We start from the raw sequence: 26,461 nt of genomic DNA, 5'->3' as shown, positions 1-26,461 counted from the left end.
GGGCTTTATTCTTAGTTCATCTTCACGAATCAATCGATAAAATTCGTTACAGCAGATATCTTCGATAATCCATTTATATATAATAGGAAAAGTGAAAGTACCACATATCAGCGAAATAATTTTACACTAAAAGAAGAGAAAATATAGGAAAAGAAAAATATTTTACATTTTAAAATATAGAGGAAAATATTAAAATTAAATAAAAGAAAAAAAAGGTACAGATTAAGTTACAGAAAGAAGTGGGCAGTAGTGGATTCCTAAAATATAGGTCACTGACTAAGAATTTTCCTCTCTTATAAAAACTCCATAATTCAAAATATTGTAAATAATAAACCAAAATTTAACAAAATGAAAATTACAAACTCATAAATAATTTAAAGCTAATTATAATTTTATTAACTAGTTATAATTTGCAAATTAATTTAATACTAATTAATGTACTCAATTATTATATTTAAAATTTTAAAAATATGGATTTCTAAAAACAAGAATTTCTTATACTATATGTTGCGGGGTTTAGGTCTTGTCCCATACTGCATAAAACGTCTCACCTCATACCTCGCTTTAATAGACATAAAGGTTTAGTGCATTCTACTTTTTTCGATTTCTACTTGTAAAATTATATTAGATAATAGATATGTACGATATTATTTTTATTAGTGTATACAATTACATTATATTCAAATCAAATGAAAATTGGATCGAAGTAAAATAAAAACTATCAACTTCGAATTTCTAACTCCAAACATGAAATTCAAGCATGAAATTGAAGAAATATGATGTTCTTGGCTTAGGAATTTCTAGTTTGATTAATAAACTCACTCTACTCTCAATTATTCCAAAATATGTAATATAATTTATCAATAAATCCATTTGGAAATCAATTTTATTGGTCATGATATGTAATGACACGATATACTTATTCCTTTTGTCTCCAATAATAATTATTTATATGTTTCATAGTGACTATTAACGCGACCTCAGTTAATTAGTGGTAGAAAATGATATAATCAAGAATTTTTTTTAATTAAAAGCTTTGTTCTATTCTTAGGAAAAAATCTTTTACAGAATAATATTTAAGCTAAGACACTTTAACTTTACTTGAAATGGAATGCACTTTGCATATTGAATGCTGGAAAAAAGGCTACGGAGAAGTGGAAAACACATAATATATTTCACTACTTAATGTTGGGCTAAAACGATCTAAATATATTCTAAAATATGATACTATTCATTTTAGATTATATTTATGCTTTTTTTTTAAAAATTTTCACTCAATAATTTTTACGCGATCTTTAAAAGTTATGAAATAATTTATGTATAATCGATATATCACTCACAAAGAATCATGGCTTACTTCACATACTGTCGTTAGCACCTACGTAAGGCAACTAATGAATTAAGCATATCATATAGGAGGGGTCGTGGATTTTTTTTATTTCCCTTTTTGAATAATATTATCCTTTTATTAATACTTTCTAGTGGGTTTTTATTCTTGCGTGCCTGCATACGAATATTATACTACTTGCTTGACATGTTGAAGAATTATCATTAAACAAAGAATTATTAATGCCTCATCATTACCTATTTAATAACTCCATCCGTCTACTATAATTTGTCATAATTTCTATTTTTAGAGTCAAGCTATAAGAACTTTAACTAACATTTGAAAATGTATTTTTTCATCATTTTGATATGCAAAAAATTGCAATTTATAGTACTTTTCATATATAGTTTTTGAATATCTAATTTGTTTAAAATGTCGAATTAATGTAATCTAATTTAGCTTTGAAAATTAGTCAAATTAATTTTTGAAAAACGCAGTATTACAAATAAAAATGGACGGAGGGAGTAGTAGTATTTAGTTATGTACTTGATTAATACCCCCATGTCCCTAATTATTTATCTACTTTTGAATTGACACATCTATTAAGAAAATTAGTGTTGACATAGTGAGTTTACTATTTTATTCCTATTAATGAAGTAGATGTATTAAAAATTTAAGAATTTCAAAAAATTTTACATTTTTCAAAGTAATTAATTGAGAGTATAATAGATTTAAAAAATTCCTTTCTTAATTTGTCAAAAAAAATAAGTAATTAAGAACAACTAAAAAAATATGGATAAGTAATTAGGGACCGAGAGGAAATAGATATTCATGCTCTTGGGGTCTGCATTTTCCTAGTCTCTTCAAGACACAATGTCTTCAACTAGGGTTAATTTTGATTATTATTAATTGATTAATTTATAATTGTTATTTATTTCAAATAGTATAATTATATTTGTATGTGTTATTTAACTAATCACTTCAAAAAGATATACTTAAATTTTTGTATGAATTGAGTTTATCAAAGGTATAAAATATGTAAGCAAATAAAACTATAAATAAGAGATAAGCTAAGAAAAATTGAATGAATTATATAAAATCAAGTAAAAACAGCTTGAATTGACCTGATCCCAACCGATATCCTCTATAAAAATATCTCCAAACAAACTTAGCAAAAGCTCAAAGATGAGGAATAAGTAAAAATATTTGGTCCAATCCATAATTCTACGAAAAATATATAAATAATTTATTTACATTTTTCACTTAAAGAGAAAAATAACGTAAATAGTCCCTTAACTAAAAAATGAATAGAAAAAATTACAAATCTATCATTTTATAAATTTCAATTTCTAAAAGTTTTGACAAATTTCGTTCAATAGTTGGAGTACAAACTTTGAATTTAATGGGTAATAAATTTTTCTTTCTTTTTATAATCAAGTTTAGCATATTCAAGCCCTTAGTAGCAATAATATGTTTCATTTTATCCTTTGTTGAATAAAATTATAACTTATATTTTCTTTTCTCGCGATTTTTTTTAAATCGTTGAGGTTAAGGTTCTACGCATAGGGTTAATTTGAAGATAATGTAGCGGAGAAAGAGAAACAATAGAAAAAATTGATAAATGATTTAATTTCTCGAGGCATTGATTCCGTTGATACAAACCTAAGCTATTTGTATTAATAAAAATGTACAAAGCCCAAATCTGATAAGTTTTTGAATACTTAAGAACTAAAATCGGTAAGTTTATAGTTAAGGGACTAAACCCATTAAGTGTATAGTTAAGGGGTCAAAGCTGATAAGTTTTTGAATAGTTAAAGGACAAAATGTGTTAAGTGTATAGCTAATGGAGCATTTTAGATCAATAGTTAAAGGACAAAATGTGTTAAGTATATAGCTAATGGAGCATTTTAGATCTACTCCTATAATTAAGAAACTACTTATGTAATTTTCTCTTTCACTTAGAGGGAAATCTTTACACGATATCGCTCCTTGAGATTTTTATCCATCAAAAAATATTTTAAATAATTACCTTCTATAGGAGTTTGAGTTGTATCTCAGCCTTATATTATGACTGATCATTCTCTTGAATCTCCTATTGACTATCATCTCATTTATTGTGTAACTAACTAACTAATAGACGTTGACTTCAGCTCCTCGGCCTACGGGACATTAATAGTTATTTTCAGTTAAAGGTATTCACGATTTGGATAAAAATTAATTCAAATCAAAATTTAACCAAATTAATTGAATAATTAATTTTAATTTGTATTAAATTTTTTATTTAATTTTGATTTTGCTAAAAATTAAATAATTAACGGAATCAACCGACAAATTACATACATAATATATTACTTTTTATAAGCCAATTATTTGACGTGATACTCACATTAAAGTTCTTTATATCCTTGGAGTTGAGCTCATTTGAAGTTTAAGACTTTGTGTAAGCTCATTTAGATTTGCAGAGCCTTAGACTCCATGTTCCAATTCATAACTTGCACCCTCTTTCATTATATTATTATTTCACCAAGCAAAGGTTTAATGAGATTCACAAATATTAATTATGTCATCGTCATTTTTAGGGTTGTCAAATAAATAGGCTGGGTTGAAATTTATATATCAAAATGAGTTGAAACAGAAATGGGATTGGAAAGTTTACCTTAAGATCAAATGAGTTGGGCTAAAAATTGAGTTGAGTCATGACCTATCTAATTTAATTCGCTTAATCTCAATAATTTTAACATATTGCTATCAACTTTTATAACTACAATTTGAATTTTAACTCAAAAAAATCAAAATATATTATAAATTGATAGATAAATCTTAAAAGATATAAAATAGATGGTAATGAATACCTTCATAAGATTATACATTACATCAGTGCAAATAAAGAATCTTAAAATTGTTAAATTGAAGATTAAATTGTGCTCAATTAAAGAATCTATAAAAATGAGTTAAGGCTTGAATATGTTGAAATTGAATTCAATTCAAGTTATCCTGAATCAAACCTTAAAATTTTGAATGAATAACGTTAAAATTCTGAACGAAGTATCTACATTTTGGACTCATTTTTAACACTCCTAATCACCCTTATCAAGGAAACCTAGTGACAACTCTATAACATGTTTTAAGAAAATTCACATGCTCCAAGAACCAAATGCACCAAAACTACAAAATTTATTGTGAACAATTAAATAAAATTAAGATAGTAAAAATCTTGTCATTCCGACAAAACTTCGAACACTAGAGAGACTGACAAGTTTACCATCCTCCTCCTTCTCCATCATCTCCTTCTCCCAATTGTTTCTTTTAACCAATAAGAAGTCAATGCCAATGCTAACCTACATATATATTATATATATATAACGGTGAAAATTTATCCGCATCGAGTATTTATATCAAATCATCACATAGATATAGCATGGCCGAGAATATAGTACTCCCTCTGTCTCAATTTATGTGACACACTTTTCGGACTACGAGATTCAAACAATTCTATCTTTTACTATAAATTTTGCATACGTCTTTTATATATTTTGAATTGTCAATTATTGTGACATATAGTACTTTTTTACTTAGTTTATAAATATATAAATTTCATTTAAAAAGATTGAAGATTCCATGATTAAATCATCGGTCAAACTTAAATTGTTTGACTCTAAAACAAAACGAAAAGTGCCACATAAATTGGGACAATGGAAATACTATGTTTGCTTCATTAATTCATTTAACCATGCTAAATTGTATTGATTTGATATAAGCACACAATCACGTGTATAATATATATATGATATATGCAAGTTGGCTTGGTACTATGTTACTAATTTTTGTCCCAAATCGGCATTGTATAAGAAAGTGGAAAGAAGTAAAGAGTATATAAGCCAAGGCCTATAGCCAAACAAAAGCATCTTTGCGCTTGGGGCAATGACGCAGCTAGTGAGGTTCTAACCGAGGCGCGTCTTTTGCTGGTTGAAAACTATTTCCAAACCCCCTCTACGGCCTTGGTTCTGCCTTGGCCGTCGAGAATTTTTGGAAGGGCTCCCTTTTAGGGTAAAGCCCTACAATTCTTAGTTCAATATTTGCTTTGCTAGCACATTTATGTTGAAAGATTTAAAACTTTAAAAGTGTTTTAATGTTAGGAGGGGAAAATGTGTGAGGCTTATACAAAAAAGTGTACAAATAATTGGTTTTAACATGCACCAAATGATCCTAAAATAGATCTATTTTATAACTAACGTAAACAATATAAATATGGAGGAACAAGCAAGTTATGTAAATATTTCGATCATATTTATTAATTTTTGGTTATAGTATGGAATAATTGCATTTCATCTCACTATTTAATAGTTTAATAATTTTCAAGTGAAGATAAAATCACACTAGTTACATACATGTATCTAGGACCCTAAGATATGCAAGCGAGATATGATAATGACGAGTGAAATGGAAACTAGACATTCGTTACATACATGTTGTTGGGGCAAAAAATACTATAATATTGATGTTGGACTATAATTACAAAGTAGGAAATAACTTATTACAAATACTATGTCATGGTAAGTCACTGTCTTGAAAGCGATTTCAGCCTAACTTTGGTGCAAATTGCTGTAGTCGATTGTTCCCCAAGATTTTAACAGTTACTTTCAAACACGTGCACTTGTAATTAAAAGTTTGAAACTTGCTCAAAAAATATTATAAGAATAAGAAGAAAGAAGGAAAATATTTTCTTTTCTTTTTGGTGGTGTTGTCGTGTCTTATGATTTTCAAGAGGATTTTCAAAGAGAAGAAGTAGTTTCTTAGGAATGTATGTGAATGTTAATGACATTAAAGGTCATTACATCACATTTAACGAAATCTAATTTGGAACGGATATGTAATTTATCTCCGTTGTAACGTGATATTTTATATGATTTGCATTACTCTTAATTAATAAAGGTAGAATCAATATCACACATTTATCTGGTGTGATTCACATGTATTTGGGATATTAAATGCTAGCGAGATATGAGAGTGACGACTGAGATGGGAAGAAGGTGAGGGAGGCGAGCAAGATTTGTCTATGTATCTAAGATACATGTAAATTCACTTAAATACAATGTATCTAAAAACAAATTACACATAATTTTAACTTTATATATCACGAGATACGTGTATTTGGATGCAATCAAATTTAGTAAAATTTATTATATTGTAAACTAAAAGATTTCTATAAGTTATCCCATAAATATGGGTTCTAAAAACATACATACTTCTGCACATTGTTTTTCTGCTACATACGAGTGATCTAACCTGAAATATCCATTACAAGATTTCTTTTTTAAAGATGCAGATCTTCACTTTAACGAAGGATAAGTCTAGAGCTATTACTATGGACTGGTATTTGATGGGATAACTTGGGCCGGCCCACCATTTTGATGGGCTTTAATTGATCAACTCTATGTGGGTTGTGGGTAGTATATTTTAGTAAAATTAACATCACACACACATTTAAGAGGATAAATATCAAGTTGTAATAATACTCTTTAAAAATAAATTACTTGTAGCATATTATTATCATCTTATAGCACATTAATTAATAATATATTAATTAAAAAAAATATTTTATTTTATTATTTAATTAATAATTATTTTGTTTAAATAATTAGTTTCATTTATTCAATTACCTTTTATCAACAAAATCTTTTAAATTATTACTGATTAATCAATTACCTTTTAAAGTTTTTAATATAAATAATAAATTATTAAATATTAATCAATTACCTTTTAATATTTTTAATATAAATAATAAGTTATTATTTATTAAAAATATTAATTAAACTTCATATTATATAGTTACCTTTTAAAAAAACAAAATCTAAAAATTAGGGATTTGACTTAATTAATTGCATATTATATGGTTACCCAATAACTACCCACCCTCATATCAACCAACACTCTTTTATCTTCCCCCAATACACTCAACATCTCCCCTATTTACACTCTTCTCTTTCTATCATATTGACTTTGACCACCTTTTTTCACGTTTCTCTCTCTATTAATCAATTAAAGGCAGCACATGTTTCTCTCTCTATTAATTAATTAAAGACAGCACGCCTAATTTCTCTGTCATATTAAATCTGAGCATACATATTCGCACGCTTAATGTCATCTTCAAGTACAAACCATTTCAAGCTTTAAATTTATTTCCCAAAATCAGATTAAGCTTAAAATCCTTATTCAACTACATCTCTATCAATCTTTCACAATATTAGATTTTTTATTTTTTGACCATCAAATTCGCAATATTGCATGATTTTCGGAAAAAATCGTGTTGTATAGATCATCAAACATGTTTATTTCTTAAAGTTTTTATTTTTTCTCTGATTCTTTTGTCAAATTGTTTAATTTGTATATGTTGTTGCTTGATTTTAGGAGAAATTTACATTGTATAGATAATGCAGGTTTCTTCAAGTTTTATATTTGTTTATGTCAAATTCTTTAATATTTATTTGTCTACAAATTTTTAGGATCTGGGTTGTTGAATACAATGTCTAAACCAAATACCCTAAAGATATTCATAAGAGGTACAAACTATACCGGTAACTTCATGGTTGAAATACCATCTTTTGATCTATGTATAACTCAAATTCAATCGCAAATCTCAGGCTATACAGCTGCGATGGAATTAGAAAAGAAGTCGAATGATGAACTAGTAAGGTCTAGTCCTTCTAAAAGGAAAGTAGTGTCAATGGTGAAAGCAATCGGAAAAAAATGTTACAAGAGGAGGAAAGTAAAAGATTTTGTCCCGGACATGATTGGAGAACCGGTTGTTAATGAAGAACAAGACGAACATAGTTCATCAATTTCTTCTTCTTCTTCTTCGTCTTCTTGGTGTGTGAAACCAAGAGATGATTTTGACTTGATACAAAAATCCAGCAGTAAAGATCTTGTAACACTTATGTCTGCATGTTGTATAAAATATATTTAACAATATATGTCATAATATATTAACTGTTGTAATTAATGGTAGTATGTTTAAATGAATATTTGCACTTTATTAAATGTGTATCATTTTTGTATAAATTTCGATTGCAATATTAAAAAATATATGAACATTGTATGAAATATGTATAAATATTGTATAAATTATGAATGTCATATTGAACTTTGATATATGTAACAGAAACAAATGGTATATACATGAACATTGTATGAATACTATATGAGCATTTTATGAATGGCAGTAAAGTTCAATGTATATATATAATGTATAACATTGTATGAATTATGAATTACATATTGAACTTGGATATATGTAACAGAAACAAATGGTACATATATGAACATTGTATGAATACTGTATGAACATTGTATGAATACTATATGAATATTTTATGAATGGCGGTATAGTTCAATGTATATTTATAATGTATAAACATTGTATGAATTATGAATGTCATATTGAACTTTGACATATGTAACAGAAACAAATGATATATATATGACAATTTTTTACGAAACCAAACTTTATAAATGTCAATGATAACAACTGCACCCAATAAAACAAAACGTATTTCTAATATTCAAAACAACACAACAACAAATGTAACATTACGAAATCATTGTTTTTGCACAGGATAATTTGAACATGTCTTTTTATTGTGTCCAACTTGACGCATCTACTGCAAGTCATTTTTGTCCTTTTGAATTTCACGTCAGCAAACCCCTTCCATCTTTCAAGTTTTGGTCTACCCGCTGTACAAAATTAATACAAAACATATATTTTAATTTCATCAGAAACATATACTGTAATTTTGAAAAAAAAATAAATGGACTTTCATACACAAATGATACATGTTTCGTATAATCTTCATACACTATTAAAAAAATTCAGACTTCAACTTACACAAATTTATAATCAATTCATATAATTAATACACACTTCATACACAGTTAATATATCATTCACTGTCCTATACAATACTCCAATTAAACAAATACAATACATTTTCAATACAAAATTAATATAAAAACATATATTATAATTTAAATGGAAACATATATTGTACACCAAAATTTATCAGGTTACTAAAAAAAAAGAAGTGAAATATGCAGCTATGAAAATATTTTTGAATTTTTAGAAAAAATGACTTATACGTTGAAAGCAATCTGAAAATAATCGTGAAATTTTGGAAAGAAGACTACTTGTAACGTTGATCCAAATATGTTTGAAAATGACAATCTGAAAGTATTCCGAAAATCCGAAAATATTTGTTACTATCTGGTTGAGTTTTTTAAGGAATTAATTCAAAAAATAATATTATTTTAACTAACTAGAGATATTTAAGACAATGATGATAATTTGAAAATGTTTAATATCCCTAAAAATGTGCTAATCATATATTTAACTTTAATTAAAATCCCTAAAAAGTGTAACTATTCATATTAAAAAAACGTGCTACCTGCATTAAATGTAGCAATTAATAAAGAAACAAAAGTTTCATAATTTGTGTTGTCAGTGTGTTAATTATTAACATTAATTATCCATTATTACTTTATCCCCTTAATTTTTAATTAATTGTAAATAACAACTCTTTTTAATAAATTATAATTAACAATATAATTATAAATAAAATGCTATAGAGTGAGATATTAAATGCTACACAATGAAATTGAAACTCTAATGCCATAACTTGATAATATTACTGTATAAAATACTATATACAAAATTTACACTATATTTTATTTAAATAAAGCTGAAACATAAAGATATATAATATTTTTTACTTTTTAACATTTTTGTTATTTACTTGTTTTTATTCAACATAACTTTGTGTTTAAATTTTAAAACTTCGCTCTATAGGCTTTGTAACATATATAATGGACTAAAACCTCATTTTATTTTGAGCAATTTTCACATATAGCAAACATAAATATCATGTTTGTATATTATAGTTATAGTTTGCATAATTATGATCCATAGCAAGTTTTATATTTGCTAGGAGCTTTTGATTTGTATAATTTGTGACATCCAATTTTATACAAATTGTTCAGACTTGTATAAATTCATTTATATATTGTAATTTGTATAATAAGATCTGTATTTGTATAATTATAAGTGTATAGGACGAAAATATATGTTTTTGTATTTGTATATACACTTTTCTCTCGCTTTATACAAACACAAACACATTTTATACCAAAAATTATAAAACGATTAATTGTATATCGAAAAAGGCTTATTGTATACCGAATCAGATGGCAAAAAAATAGAATGCTTGATGTGAATTACGAATAAAATAAGCTATAAATATATTTAATTTGAATTAATAGTTTGTCATTTCATACAATTTGGTCTTTTATTTTCATCAAAAATTAGATACTTGAATTTGAATGGGTCAAAGAACTGAATAATTAATGATTCACACTATTTGTTTTTCAACATCAAAATATACATAATCTATTTATATATGTACATGATAAATATACAATTCAAGTAAAATTTAAATAAATATATTTTAAAAAAATAAAATAGAATCATAATTTGATTTTCAAAAAATAAATCACTTATACCTGCTAATGGTGGTGGAGATAGTTCGTAGTGGTGATGATAATGATATAGTTATTGGTGGCTAGTAATGATGGTAGCGATAGTTATGACGATGGAGGTGGTTGGTGTTGTGTGACTATTATAATAGTGGTGATTGGTAGTGGTATTGGTGGTTTTAATGATGAAGTTGGTTGATGTTAGTAGATGACGGTGTTGATGGTGGTGGTTGGTGATGTGTTTGTGGTAGTTTGTGGATGTTCTAGTTATGATGATGGAGGTGGTAGGTAGAGATTGATCATAATAATGGAAGTGAGTGATATTGTAGTGGTAAAGGTGGCGATGGTGACCGTAGAATGTATGAATGTAGTTGGTGTTGGTGGTGCTAGGTAAGATAATGGAGTTTGTTGGTAGTAGGAATTGACTATAATGGTGATAGTGGTTGATAGTGGTAAAGGAGGTGGCGACGACTCCAAAGACAGTGGTGATGATGGTGATAGCAATAATATAATCATAATGATGGAGGAATACCTAGTAGTTATTGAGGTTTTGCCCTAATTTTCTTTCCTTATTTAAAGTTTATTGTTTTTTCTTAAAGAAAAGTCAAAGTATCACCATAAATGTTTGAACTCTTTTTGAAAGAAAAATATAATTTTCTTCCATATTTAGTTTATTCTTTACTTAGAAGAAAAGTTTAGAGATCTATTTTGAAGATTTCAATATCTCCCTAGCGGTGGTTATGACGTCCACAAAATGCACGACATTTCCAAAATAGGCTTGAGGTAAATATGGCTGAAGCGTTGGCCTTGCATCAATAAGTAATTTGAAACTAAAAGTTTCGTCAGCGTTGTTACCACAACGGATAACAGATTGCCAGAAATGAGCCAAAAGAGCTTGTAATGAAGAGATACAAATTATATTTTGGTCTTCGTAATTTCCATATTCAGAGTTAGCTTTGGCTTTGAGTTGAGCTATGTTCTCCTTGCTAAAATGGAAAACTCTTTCTTTTGACTGTTAGGTGTTAAAAGGTGTGAATGAAAAATAAAGAGTTGCGACTTTTATGAAGAGTTGTGACTTTGATGAAAAGTTGTGACTTTGATAAAAAGTTGCGATTTTTATGAAAAGTTGTGACTTTTATGAAAAGTTGTGACATTTATGAAAGGTGATGACATTTTCTGAAAGATTGTGACTATTCCAAAGGTTTGTGACATTTCTGGTAAGGCACAATAAGAATTTTTTCGCACTACCCTTTGTTTTCTATAAATTGAAGAATTTCCTCTCATTTTAAGAATATAATTTCTGGACTTCTTCTACTGCTACTAAATCTAGTATTTTACTATCGTTGATTGGCTCGCTAACACCAGATTTGGGTATAAATACACTGGTTATTGAGATCATTCTATCATGGGAGGACATATTCAAATTAAACCTCGAATACTATAGGAAATAATATCCTGAAGGGGGCACTGTGCACTCAGTGGGCTTGAATTTTTTGTTTATACAAATTCTGGAATACAAGATGAACAACAGGTACATCATATTCATCATCATGTACATCATCTTCCTATACATGAATTTGAGTAGCAACAAATTCAGGGAATGAACGATCCATAATCAACGATTTATTAACAATAAGCTTAGAATCGTTGTTGCGTGCTATTTCAGACCAAGAATTGAAGAAGAGCCAAAATGAAGTCTCATCCGCTACTCAATGATTCATAGTGCAACAAATGAAGAATCCATCCACTAGCTCAGTGACTTGAACGGTCAACAATGGTTTCAAAACACCTGGTGATGAACTTACAATAACCATTGATGATGAACTCTTGTTTCTATAATCTTAAAAATTTGAAATTTCTATTTGAGAACATGATATTGTACAATTTTCTGTTTTTTCTATTCCTTTTCTTGTCGTGTTTTTGAATAAAAATAGTGAAATATGGGAAAACTAATTGAAAAATAATTATTTGAATGAATTTTTTTTTAAAAAAAAAACGAGAGAAGGAAGAGAGATTGACACAGAATGAGACGGACGAAGAAGTAGAAAGATAAAAAAGAAGAGGAGGAAGAGAAAAGGGCAGAGAAAGAGACGAAGGACGATCAACTGTACAATTTATATTTAGTTAGAAAAATTATATTGACATAAATGGTAAATAGTTTTTTAATATGGTACATTTATGTGATTTACCCTACTATTTAATATCATATTTTAAGCATATATATTTGTCCACGTGGACATAAAAAATAATGCAAAATTATAAATAGTAATTTGTCCACATGGACACATATATACTTTTAAAATACACTATTAAATAATTCAGGAGATAAAAAAGTACATTATTAAATAGTTCAGAGAAATAATAGGTCCTCATAAAAATTTAGTATCGAAACAACAAATTCGACCAAAATTAAGGTATTTTTCAGACCTTTATCCCTAATAATAATAATAATAATAAAGTAATTAGCTTAAACGATGTCATGAATTTTAGTAACAGCTGCCATGAATTTAGTATCGTGTCCCATGGCACGCAAAGTTTGAGGGGCCAAACAAGCTTGAATGTCCATACTTCCTTCTTCTGCACCACAAAATATTGTTATTATCCCTTCATGTTTGTTTCCAGCCCCACTTCTCACTGCAACAGGTCTCCCCCATCCAAAATCATTGTCGTATACATTGAACCGCGGCGAGCTGCTAGCTATCAAGCTACTAGCAAACACTTCACTCTTTTTCAACATCTTCGGATTCTTCACCCAACTTTGGTAAAAATTCATAACCTCTTCATGAGTTTGCGTGGATATCACCTTATTCATTTGTAAAGCAATCCAACCTGAATTCAAATTTAGTATTTTAATTTCAAGTTAATATCTCAGATGGTCACTCAACTGACGTACCTGAATCATGCTCCAATATCTCCTTAGCGGTGGTTGTGACGTTGACAAGATGCAAGGCATTTCCAAAATATCCTTGAGGTAAATGCAGCTGAAGCCTTGGCCTTGCACCTATAAGTAATTTGAAACTAAAATTTTCATCAGCAGCATTGGTACCAAAACGACAACGTATAACAGATTGCCAGAGATGAGCCAAAAGAGCTTGTAATGAAGAGATACAAACTATATTATGTCCATATTCAGAATTAGCTTTGGCTTTAAGCTGAGCAATGTTCTCCTTGCTAAAATGGAAAATTCTTTCATGTTCCTCCTGTGCATGAATGGGAGTAGCAACAAATTCATCATATATTAAATCATGTTCTTGTATATGAATTGGAGTAGCTACAAATTCAGGAAACCAACGATCCAGAACCGGTGGTTTATTAACAATAAGATTAGAATCGCGTGTTAATTCAGACCAAGAATTGAAGAAATGCCAAAATGAAGTCCCATCCGCTACACAATGATTCATAGTGCAACCAATGAAGAATCCGTCCACTAGCTCAGTCACTTGAACAGCCAATAATGGTTTCGAAACACCTGGTAAGACGCAATATAATTAAATTTATATGATACACCACATTTACTAACATATATACATACCTTCATAGTTTCGTACTCCATTGAGTGGAAAGAAACACTTGACAATCTTTGGCACGTAAGTTTGTTCAAGGATATCAGCTACATTCAAGTCAAGTGCAATGACATGTGCGAATTCAGCTCCTTCATTCTTGCAATCAACACAGAAAGATAAGGTGTCATCATCAATGTTTTTACGAGCAACAAGTCGACCCGCGAGGAGAGGAAAATAGTTTAGAGTTTTAGAGAGTGAAATTTTTAGATGATTGATAATAATTTCTGATGATGATTTTGCTAACTCTTTAGGATTTGGTTTATGAAATAGTAATCCTTTTTGGTTAGGATCCAATGTGAGGACTTGAAGATCCCATGGAGTTAACTCGATTTTTTTTTCTATGGATTTTTGGGACTTAATTACACATGTTGATACTACTTCAAGTTTTGTCATCTCTAATATTGGGACTTGAAGAATTTACTTATACTTATTATGGCTCATGGCTATCATGTCTATATATAGATAGATAGAAATGAATTTTTAACCAAACTAAGCCATTATATAAAACAATTTCCCAAAGTAATACATTTTTCTAAAATTTTACAAAACTAGGATAAACGTATTTCACAGTAACGTTTTAGGGTATATTTTTTTTAAAAAAAATATACCCTAAAACGTTACTGTGAGTAACGTTTTAAGAGTAAAACGTTACTTACAGTAACGTATACCAACCTAATGCTGTTAGTTTTTTTTAAAAGAAATATACCCTAAAACGTTACTGTGAGTAACGTTTTAAGAGTAAAACGTTACTTACAGTAACGTATACCAACCTAATGCTGTTAGTTTTTTTTAAAAGAAATATACCCTAAAACGTTACTGTGAGTAACGTTTTAAGAGTAAAACGTTACTTACAGTAACGTATACCAACCTAATGCTGTTAGTTTTTTTTAAAAGAAATATACCCTAAAACGTTACTGTGAGTAACGTTTTAAGAGTAAAACGTTACTTACAGTAACGTATACCAACCTAATGCTGTTAGTTTTTTTTAAAAGAAATATACCCTAAAACGTTACTGTGAGTAACGTTTTAAGAGTAAAACGTTACTTACAGTAACGTATACCAACCTAATGCTGTTAGTTTTTTTTAAAAGAAATATACCCTAAAACGTTACTGTGAGTAACGTTTTAAGAGTAAAACGTTACTTACAGTAACGTATACCAACCTAATGCTGTTAGTTTTTTTTAAAAGAAATATACCCTAAAACGTTACTGTGAGTAACGTTTTAAGAGTAAAACGTTACTTACAGTAACGTATACCAACCTAATGCTGTTAGTTTTTTTTAAAAGAAATATACCCTAAAACGTTACTGTGAGTAACGTTTTAAGAGTAAAACGTTACTTACAGTAACGTATACCAACCTAATGCTGTTAGTTTTTTTTAAAAGAAATATACCCTAAAACGTTACTGTGAGTAACGTTTTAAGAGTAAAACGTTACTTACAGTAACGTATACCAACCTAATGCTGTTAGTTTTTTTTAAAAGAAATATACCCTAAAACGTTACTGTGAGTAACGTTTTAAGAGTAAAACGTTACTTACAGTAACGTATACCAACCTAATGCTGTTAGTTTTTTTTAAAAGAAATATACCCTAAAACGTTACTGTGAGTAACGTTTTAAGAGTAAAACGTTACTTACAGTAACGTATACCAACCTAATGCTGTTAGTTTTTTTTAAAAGAAATATACCCTAAAACGTTACTGTGAGTAACGTTTTAAGAGTAAAACGTTACTTACAGTAACGTATACCAACCTAATGCTGTTAGTTTTTTTTAAAAGAAATATACCCTAAAACGTTACTGTGAGTAACGTTTTAAGAGTAAAACGTTACTTACAGTAACGTATACCAACCTAATGCTGTTAGTTTTTTTTAAAAGAAATATACCCTAAAACGTTACTGTGAGTAACGTTTTAAGAGTAAAACGTTACTTACAGTAACGTATACCAACCTAATGCTGTTAGTTTTTTTTAAAAGAAATATACCCTAAAACGTTACTGTGAGTAACGTTTTAAGAGTAAAACGTTACTTACAGTAACGTATACCAACCTAATGCTGTTAGTTTTTTTTAAAAGAAATATACCCTAAAACGTTACTGTGAGTAACGTTTTAAGAGTAAAACGTTACTTACAGTAACGTATACCAACCTAATGCTGTTAGTTTTTTTTAAAAGAAATATACCCTAAAACGTTACTGTGAGTAACGTTTTAAGAGTAAAACGTTACTTACAGTAACGTATACCAACCTAATGCTGTTAGTTTTTTTTAAAAGAAATATACCCTAAAACGTTACTGTGAGTAACGTTTTAAGAGTAAAACGTTACTTACAGTAACGTATACCAACCTAATGCTGTTAGTTTTTTTTAAAAGAAATATACCCTAAAACGTTACTGTGAGTAACGTTTTAAGAGTAAAACGTTACTTACAGTAACGTATACCAACCTAATGCTGTTAGTTTTTTTTAAAAGAAATATACCCTAAAACGTTACTGTGAGTAACGTTTTAAGAGTAAAACGTTACTTACAGTAACGTATACCAACCTAATGCTGTTAGTTTTTTTTAAAAGAAATATACCCTAAAACGTTACTGTGAGTAACGTTTTAAGAGTAAAACGTTACTTACAGTAACGTATACCAACCTAATGCTGTTAGTTTTTTTTAAAAGAAATATACCCTAAAACGTTACTGTGAGTAACGTTTTAAGAGTAAAACGTTACTTACAGTAACGTATACCAACCTAATGCTGTTAGTTTTTTTTAAAAGAAATATACCCTAAAACGTTACTGTGAGTAACGTTTTAAGAGTAAAACGTTACTTACAGTAACGTATACCAACCTAATGCTGTTAGTTTTTTTTAAAAGAAATATACCCTAAAACGTTACTGTGAGTAACGTTTTAAGAGTAAAACGTTACTTACAGTAACGTATACCAACCTAATGCTGTTAGTTTTTTTTAAAAGAAATATACCCTAAAACGTTACTGTGAGTAACGTTTTAAGAGTAAAACGTTACTTACAGTAACGTATACCAACCTAATGCTGTTAGTTTTTTTTAAAAGAAATATACCCTAAAACGTTACTGTGAGTAACGTTTTAAGAGTAAAACGTTACTTACAGTAACGTATACCAACCTAATGCTGTTAGTTTTTTTTAAAAGAAATATACCCTAAAACGTTACTGTGAGTAACGTTTTAAGAGTAAAACGTTACTTACAGTAACGTATACCAACCTAATGCTGTTAGTTTTTTTTAAAAGAAATATACCCTAAAACGTTACTGTGGAATACGTTTATACTAGTTTTGTAAAATTTTAGAAAAACATATTATTTTGGTGAATGGCTTTATATAATAGCTTAGTTTGGTTAAAACCTCGATAGAAATATACCTCCTGTAAATTAATAAACTAATGCTACTATTTAATTTATTTTTATTTTCATTTTCTATAAAGTTAAAATGCACGTTCTATAATAATATTGGTCCTTCAATAAATGAAACATGAAAAGAAAGTTAGTTACTACTTTTTTTTTTAATGTTCTCAAATGATAGTCCTCTATATTTTATCTATCGATATGTTGAGGCCTCGTGGTGGTCCTAAATTTCATGACATTATTTTCTCAAAAAGTAGTCCACCTTGTTTTGATGATCAAATAGGAGAAATGACAAACATGATCAAATTAATAGGAGAAATGATAAATATTCATTTGGAAAAATTGTGTTTGGCCAAAAAATTTGGTTTAAATTTGGCCAAAATAATCTTTTATTTATGTAATTAACTTTGTTGTCATTTATTGATAGGAAAAATGACAAATATATCTTCGAACTATTGTAAATGTATGCGGATATTTTCCGTCATACTTTAAGGACATTGGTGCCCCTGCCGTCAAAAAACTAAAACATATATACCCTTTATATTAACGAACATACACGTGTCATAATCTTATCCATCGACCCGACATCGGATCGATGGATAAAATTGTGTCACGTGTCCCTATCTAGTCTTCCGTTAGACTGAAGGGCATATACGCTCTAGTTTTTGGACGGCAGGGGCACCAATGTCCCTAAAGTATGACGAAGGGTATCTACATACCATTTACAATAGTTCGGGGGCATATTTATCCTTTTTCCCTTATTGATATCTTTTTTTACCCAAAAAAAGCATAGTCTTTTTCTATATTGGGTTGTCAGATGAGGCCTCGTGGTGGTCCTAAATTTCATGGCATTATTTTCTGAGCAACTTACAAAAATAACTATATTTATAGGGTTAATGAATACCAATAGCTATAAGTATGTTACTTATAATAAATGACTATAATTTATATCACTTTTTAGCTGTATTTTTGTATAGTTTTTTTTATACATCAATACATCTTTGAAGTACAAAAAACTAAAAAAGGAATTCACTCTAAATATAACCTCCTATCCTTACATTACGTCCATACAATGAGCAACTTCCCGTAATTAACTTTATAACTAAAAATTAATTATTTAAAGACATCAGATCATATTCTTTAGCAGTTCAACAAAAATTGTGATACATCATACTCAATTTTCTTGTTGTCTCCATATTTTTTATTATGTCGTCGTAAAGGTATTTATATATATATTTTTTGTTAATTCAAGTTATTGTTGTAAGCAACTTGTTGAATTTGTGAATGAAGGTTAAGTATTTCGATTTTGAATAGGTGAACTACATGACAATAGATACACTAGTTGTTAAGCAAAAAATGAATACACCGATATAAAATACAATGAATACATTGTTGTTAAACACAAAAATAAATACGTTGGATACAACTATACTTGTATTCTCGTTTCAACTTTTTATCTTGGATATATTACTTATATATCTAGATATAATTGTCTTCGTAAATCAACATTTTAACTTGTGTTTGTATAATACTACAAGTATCTATATATATAAATATAGATACATTTCAACATTGTTGTTAAGCAAAAATATGTATACTTTATACAAACAAGCAAAAAAGATACAATTTGTGGGTATCAAACTGTATAAGTATGGATACATTAGACAAACGAGCAAATATAATTTGTGGGTATCAAACTGTATAAGTATGAGATAAATATGTAATTAATAAGTAGTTGATGGATACAAAATCACATAAATCGCTCCTGCAGTGATGTAAAGTATCTTGAATTTGAATGAATTTGGGAGGATGAGGGGTAGGGGGGAGGGCAGCAAATATATGATGTATGAATATTGATGAAAGAAAAAACTTGATGATGATAAACATGGAGAAAGATCACAGATGTGTCTGTCATAATTATTTAGGCATTCAATTATAATTACTTTCCTATTTAATATTTATTTATTATATTAAATATATAAAACAAATATTTATTTTCATAGAATTAACTTTGCTATTAATTGTCTAATTATATCCATATAACATGGGGGGGAAAAACATAGCTATTAATATATATGGATGTTTGCCATGTTCTGAATTTTTCCTTATTTTCTCAAAAAGCAGCCCATCTTATTTTGATGATAGGAGTTGCACTAATATGTTAGGGAAAATGGTATAAAACAACAAATTATCAATTTAAAATAAATGTTATATATAATTATAATTTTATTTAATTTTAATATGTGGCAAACACTTTGTGGTTTGACTCTCTTTTCAAAAATCTCACTCGTTACTCTTTTTCGTCTTTCTCACTTTATACAAATATAAATTTATAAATTGTGTTTGTGTTTGTATAAAGCAAGAGAAAATTGTATATATACAAATACATATCTCTTCATAAATGGTACACCCTCCGTCATACTTTTGGATAGGGGTGCACAAAATTGAACCGAAAACCGAACCAAATCACAAATCGAGTCAAACCGAAAAAAAACCCGACTTGTGATTTGGTATTGAAAAAAAATCCGACTATATTTGGGTTTAGTTTGGTTTTAACTAAAATAAAACAACCCGTGACCAAACCAGCCCGACATTATATATGTAATTTTAAAATTTTATTTTATACATAAAAATATTTACTTTGATATCATTTTAAAATATTTCTTATACTATTTCACAATTTTTATCTTCTAATATATTATTTCAAGTTTAAAATGAAATGGTCGAATAAAGATTATAGTTCATAGTGATAATTATAATACAACTTAAATCTAAATCAAATTAATACTAATGCAAAAAGAAAATCCAATCAACACTATGAATAACAATAATATTGAATATTTGTTCTTTAGTTTTACATTAGTTTAGACAATTAAAATACATAATCTAATTTTAGTTTTCCTTAAATATTTAGTTATGTAACTAATACTTATTAAACTTCTTTTAGCATGATTCAGTACTTTTAAATTATGATTATTTTCATTATGACTTTACAATATTTATTCTATATGATGATTTCATTGTTATTTTCTGTTGAATATTTTTGTATCATCAATACTCATCTCATATTTTGTGTTGTTTTTTTAAGAAATACCTTAGATAATAGTTTCTGATTGGACTAAAAAAGTATTTAAAGTACAAGTTAATTATATGTTTGTATGCAAGCTTTACCAAAAAAAATCCAAAAAAATGGAAAAATTCAAAGTTTATTAGTTTGGTTTGATTTATAAATTTTCGATACAATGGTTTGGTTTGATATTTGAAAAATTCGAACCAATCCGAGGTTGAAAACCCCAAAAAAATCCAAATTTTGTTAGTTTGGTTTGGTTTATAAATTTATAAATTTTACAAGAATGGTTTGGTTTGATATATGAAAGACCTAAACTAACTCGGTCATGTACACCCCTTCTTTTGGGACACTGATGCCCCTGCCGTCCAAAAACTAGGGCATATATGTCATTCACTCTAACATAAAATTAAACAGGGACACGTGGGCCAATCTTATTCGTCGATACGATATTTAATATATGTGGGGTTGGTGGATTATATTATGACACATATATGTCTATTAGTATAAATGGTATATATATGTTCAAGTTTTTAACGACAGGGGCATCAGTGTCCCAAAAGTATAACGGAGGGTATCTGCATACCATTTACAATAGTTTGAGATATATTTGTCTTTTTCCCTACTTATAATTATACAATACAAATCTTTCTCTACTCGGTTCTTTTTTGACTTTCTCTCTTTCTTGCATTATATAAACACAAATTATAAAAAAATATAATGTATGATTTGCATTATATAAAGTGAAAGATATATTTGATATATAAATATTTTAGTTCAATTCAATTCTAAACAAATTTAAGTTTTATACGATTAAAATGCACGTTCTATAATACTAGTCCTTGAATAAATGAAACATTAAAAGAAAGTAAAATAAACACAAATTTTATAAGTATAACGGTCCATCATCATCAACTTGTTAGTTAGTGCCCTTTTTTTGATGTTTTCTGATCAACATGTTTTTTTAATTAGCTCAATTTAACTTGAGAAAATTGATAAACAAGTATATCAAGAATATCTTTTGTCCACATCATGTACTTGTCAATCGTACTCCATCGTTCTTATCTTCTTGTCATTCTTGTCTTAATGTTGTTCAAATACAAAAAAAAAAAAAAAAATGAAAAATAAAATTTAATATTGTCTTAGTATTGTTGAAATCAAAAAATAAAACGAAACGCATTGAAGTAAATTATTTCTATGTACTATATCATCATAATATTATCTTGCTCTAGTGCTGTAAACCATATAGTACGTACTTTAACATTTTGTTTATTTATTGTTGAGACGACTTTAACATATTCTTCAACGAGGAAAATATGTACATATTGTGTGCTAATATTGTTTTTTTATATATATAACATTTAGTATGAACTAAAAAAACTATGTATACAATTACATGTCTAGAGAATGACAGGAACGAAAGGCACACTGAACCTCCAAAGCAGGTTGCCACTAGATAAATTTTAGAAAAGGTCAGAAGGACAATCAAAAAGACTTGCTTTTGACGTTCCGTTATGCCGATTAGCAGCGAAATGTTACTTACGAGCTGATCAGGGACAGATTTCGATCACTCTTTCGATGCTATGCTTTCATTATAAAAAATATATTTTAATATTAAACGCATATATATAATATTTGATAGAATATGATAGAATCGATAATTCATGTTTTGATGATAGACAACAAGCGCAAATAATCAGTAGCAAATGTACGCAGCAAAAGAAGCCTAGCTCGAGTCCAAGATCGAGTAAAATGGGTCAGCCATGTAATCAAGAAAATAGAGTTATTTGTCAAAGCCAAAAATAATATATTAAAGGTATAAGTTGATACAAATAAGGAAAACCTTAAATATATTATTAAGGAAGGAAGTTGTATATAATAAGGATTGTACTTTAAAAGGGAATCCTTGTTTAAACATAACTTTCTTACCTTATTAGTAGGGATTGTACAAGGCAAAAACTCTATAAGAAGCACACGAGGCAGAGAAAATATCCACGACTTCACGCAGAGAACAAGGGAGAATTATTCATCAAATTGAAGTCTTCAAGGTTGATAGGATTACTACGTTTAAAACATTCTTGAGTGAGAAGGTTTTATCGTGTAGAACTATTTGTCTTGTTTTTGTTCTTAATTGTAATTTACAGTTTATTGTACAAAGGGTGGGTTTGGCTCTTTGTAGGGTTGAGTGTTAGTGAGAGTTGTAACAAAAGGTGGGTTTGACCTTTTGGAGAGATCGATTGGAGTCAATCGAGGGAGTAGTAGAGATAAGACTTTTTGATTATTGAGTTGTAATCACAAAATCTTATAGTTGAATTAATAAAACGAGGTTTTTCCTTCCTTGAGTGAGGAAGGTTTTTAATTCAATAAGTGTTTGTGTCTTTACTCTGTCTTTACTTAAAAGCAACTTACACGAACCTGGTTCGTGTTCTGGGGTAAGGTTTCTTCAATTGGTATCAGAGCAGGTCTTTTCGTTAAAAGATTCACACCTTGAAAAGACTCAATGGCAGCACCACCTACCCCACAAGAGGGAGCTTCACAAACACGACCACCACTGTTCAATGGCAAATATTATGGATGGTGGAAAAATCGTATGATGGACCATCTTATTGGCGAAAACCCTGATCTATGGGGAGTAATTCTAGATGGCCCAACCATACCTATGAAAACTGCAACTGATGGAATCACCAAAATCCCAAAGGAAAGAAAAGAATGGAATGTTGAAGACAAGCTTGCAATCCAAAACAATGCCAAAGCCAAGAAAATTTTGATCTGTGGCATAGGACCAGACGAATACAATCGAATCTCGTCCTGTCAAGATGCCAAAGCCATATGGGAAACACTACAAACCGCTCATGAAGGAACAACGCAAGTCAAGAAGTCCAAAATTGATAACTTGAACAGGCAATATGAGCTGTTCAGGATGGCAGAAGGGGAGACTATTCAAGATATGCACACCAGGTTCACCTCCATCATTAATGAGATGTACTCCTTGGGAGAGATAGTTCCTAATGGAAAGGCAGTAAGGAAACTCTTGAGTGTCCTTCCTGAAACTTGGGAAAGTAAAGTCGAGGCTATCACTGAAGCCCGCGACCTAGACTCACTGGCCATGGATGAGTTGATTGGTAATCTCATCACATACGAACTCAAGAAAAACCAAGAAAAGGAAATTGGAGGAAAAAGGAAGGAAAGGAACCTGGTTCTAAATAAAAATGCATCAGATGATTTTGAAGATGAAAATATTGCCCTCATAACCAAAAGGTTCACCAGAATGCTAAAGAGAGGGCAGACCTTTCAAAAGAAAACTTCTCAAAAACCATCTGAAAACACTAAAGACCAGGTTTGTCATAAATGTGGGAGCCCAGATCACTTCATCAAATTCTGTCCACTTTGGGCTTTAGAGCAGAAAAAGGCAAACTTTGAGAAGGTCAAAGACATCAAGAATGATAAGTACATTCCCACAAACAGAAGAATGACCAATCAAGAAGCGGATCTTTCAACGAGAAGAGCCTTTGCCGCTATGGGGGACTTATCTGAAGAAGAATTTGAGGATGGAGGGTTCGAAAATCAGTCACTACTTGCAATAGAACAATCAAATAAATATGATTTTCTTGCACTCATTGCTGAAACAGATTCTGAAGATGATGAAGAAGATGACAAACAAAGCAAGGTAAGTTTTCATCACATCAAAGTAAATATTGAATCATATTCTAAAAAGGAACTAGAGTCTTTATTGAGTACTCTTATAGATGCATATCAGTCTGTCAATTCTGAAAGAGAACAAGTGATGGAAAACTATGCATCTTTAAGAGAAGTCAATGACAATCTTGAGAAACACAATCACTTTCTTCAAAATAAATTAAAAGAACAGATTAAAATCTCAGAGTTAAGTCACAAGGGCAAAAACTCTGCTAGTGAACTTCAATTAGCTCTAGAAGAAAAAATAAAATTGTTAACCATAAAATATCAAGCTTTAACAGAAAGGAATAGGTTGTTACAAGAAAATCTTGATCATACCAAACTGGATCTGGAAAGAAATCTTAGATGGACCAGGTCCTCTGAAATTTTAACTCAGATTCAAGAAAAGCAAACCACTAGTCGAAGTGGGATAGGTTTTAAAAAACAGAATAATCTTGTGTCACACACTATTCACATGTCTAAAAGTTTATGCACTCATTGTGGAAACTCAGGTCATTTAAAGAATCAATGTAAAGCTTTATTTGAGGCTTTTCAGAAAAATGTTAAGTTCACCAAAAAGGAAAAGACTGATACGGCTAAGAACCTGGTTCGAAATAAAAATGCTCCAAATAAAAGGTTTTCTTATTTGCCTTTATGGGCTAGAAGAAATCTTATTCATCCTTTTACTCACATAAAGGGGCCCAAGCTAATCTGGGTTCCCAAGACTAATCTTTGACTAGTGTTTCAGGTGAAGGTGAGAGGGAAAAGGCCAACTTGGTACATGAATAGTGCATGCTCCAAACATGTGCTAAAAATGGTAGAAAATTTCCTCTCGCTCTTTGATTTTCAAGGAGACAGTTTATTCCTTGAAAAGGATGAAAAAAAAAAAGTTGAAGAAAGTGACATGATATCAAACATCTTTGATGATGCAAATTTAGGGAACACTGCATATGAACCTGGTTCACAGCTAACAATCATTGATGCACCTGCAACATGAATTACTACTAATCTATGGTTCTGGAGATTGGGGGAATATTAGAGCAATCGGGACAGTAAGAGTATGGCACACCTTTAGGGGGAACTTCGTTGTGTGAACATGGTCCTTGTTATTCATTGGAAGGTATTGAAAATTGACAAGGGTTGGTTCTCTGTGAATCAGCTTGAGATTCATTTGATCTGGGAGAATATGATGATGCGACATTCTCATGAAGGCCTTGAATATGAAGAACTTGAGAAAAATCAGTCAAAGCATGGTGTTATCGAAACAAGTTGATGCATTATCATGATTTCCTTTAATAATTGGCTAGTAAAAGAATAATCTTACGCTTGAGTAATTATACAATGAATATCTGCTAACTCAACCTCGTACTGTAACAGGTACACACTCAAGTCACATCTCAAACAATGCTTAGAAAGTTTGCGGATGTTATCTCTTCTTTTTGCTAACACCATTAAGTAAGTCATGAAGAAACACAAAAAAGGGGAACCTGGTTTCTCTGTAATACTCAGGTATGTACCATCCTTTTTCAATGCATTAATTTCCTGAGTGTGGGTCAAACATAAGCACTAATGAACCTGGTCGATCATCAAAAATTCAACTTTCTTAAAGATCACCAAGAACCCTCTTTGACAATAAGCATCGTTCAATCTCAAACTGCTCTAATGATGAAAATCTCAGTATTGAAGTCACTCATGCTTTAATTTAGGGGGAACCCTGCTTTATCACCCACATCTGAACCAGGTTCACAAACTCCAAATTGATATTTCATCCATTCCAAGTGTATAACTTGTCTATCTCTCAGGGGGAACAACTCTCACAGAAATAAATTGTTGCTTGCTTTCATTATTGATAAACACATCTCTTTGTGCACCAAAATGTGACGAATCTCTTACTAGTAGTTGGTACTCCTTCAAAGTTGTCATCAAGAAAAAGGCTATCAAAAAAAAAA

At 29.5% G+C, this 26,461-nt stretch overlaps 2 protein-coding genes and 1 non-coding gene across 3 annotated transcripts; 1 reads left to right on the top strand and 2 right to left on the bottom strand.

Moving 5' to 3' along the window:
* The first annotated feature begins 5,230 nt into the window (after nt 1–5,230).
* On the top strand, nt 5,231–5,382 carry LOC114074540. Its single transcript, XR_003574963.1, has one exon. It is a non-coding gene; the product is annotated as a U4 spliceosomal RNA (small nuclear RNA).
* Nucleotides 5,249–6,583, bottom strand: LOC114074293. Its single transcript, XM_027912151.1, is given in 3 exon segments — nt 5,249–5,370; nt 5,372–5,411; nt 6,570–6,583. Coding segments are annotated over 3 exon segments (156 nt in total). The 3' UTR covers nt 5,249–5,268.
* Nucleotides 6,584–13,198: 6,615 nt separating this feature from the next.
* On the bottom strand, nt 13,199–14,852 carry LOC107032374 (uncharacterized acetyltransferase At3g50280-like). Its single transcript, XM_015233967.2, has 3 exons — nt 14,382–14,852; nt 13,743–14,318; nt 13,199–13,678 (listed from the first exon to the last, which is right to left on the bottom strand). Exons 1-3 carry the CDS (start codon nt 14,803–14,805, stop codon nt 13,317–13,319), a joined length of 1,362 nt encoding a protein of 453 aa, XP_015089453.1. The 5' UTR covers nt 14,806–14,852; the 3' UTR covers nt 13,199–13,316.
* Between the last annotated feature and the right edge of the window lie 11,609 nt (nt 14,853–26,461).

Source organism: Solanum pennellii, chromosome 10 (assembly GCF_001406875.1).
Source record: "Solanum pennellii chromosome 10, SPENNV200".
Lineage (NCBI taxonomy): Eukaryota > Viridiplantae > Streptophyta > Magnoliopsida > Solanales > Solanaceae > Solanum > Solanum pennellii.
The sequence above is the reverse complement of the archived record's forward strand: the minus strand, read 5'-3'. Positions and strand labels throughout refer to the sequence as shown.

Excerpts from the sequence above, each read along its gene's own strand:
- LOC107032374 (XM_015233967.2), bottom strand. The coding sequence starts at position 14,805 with ATGACAAAACTTGAAGTAGTATCAACATGTGTAATTAAGTCCCAAAAA. Across the intron at positions 14,319-14,381 it reads TGGAGTACGAAACTATGAAG|GTGTTTCGAAACCATTATTG; the intron begins GTATGTATATAT and ends GCGTCTTACCAG. Across the intron at positions 13,679-13,742 it reads GATATTGGAGCATGATTCAG|GTTGGATTGCTTTACAAATG; the intron begins GTACGTCAGTTG and ends ATTTGAATTCAG.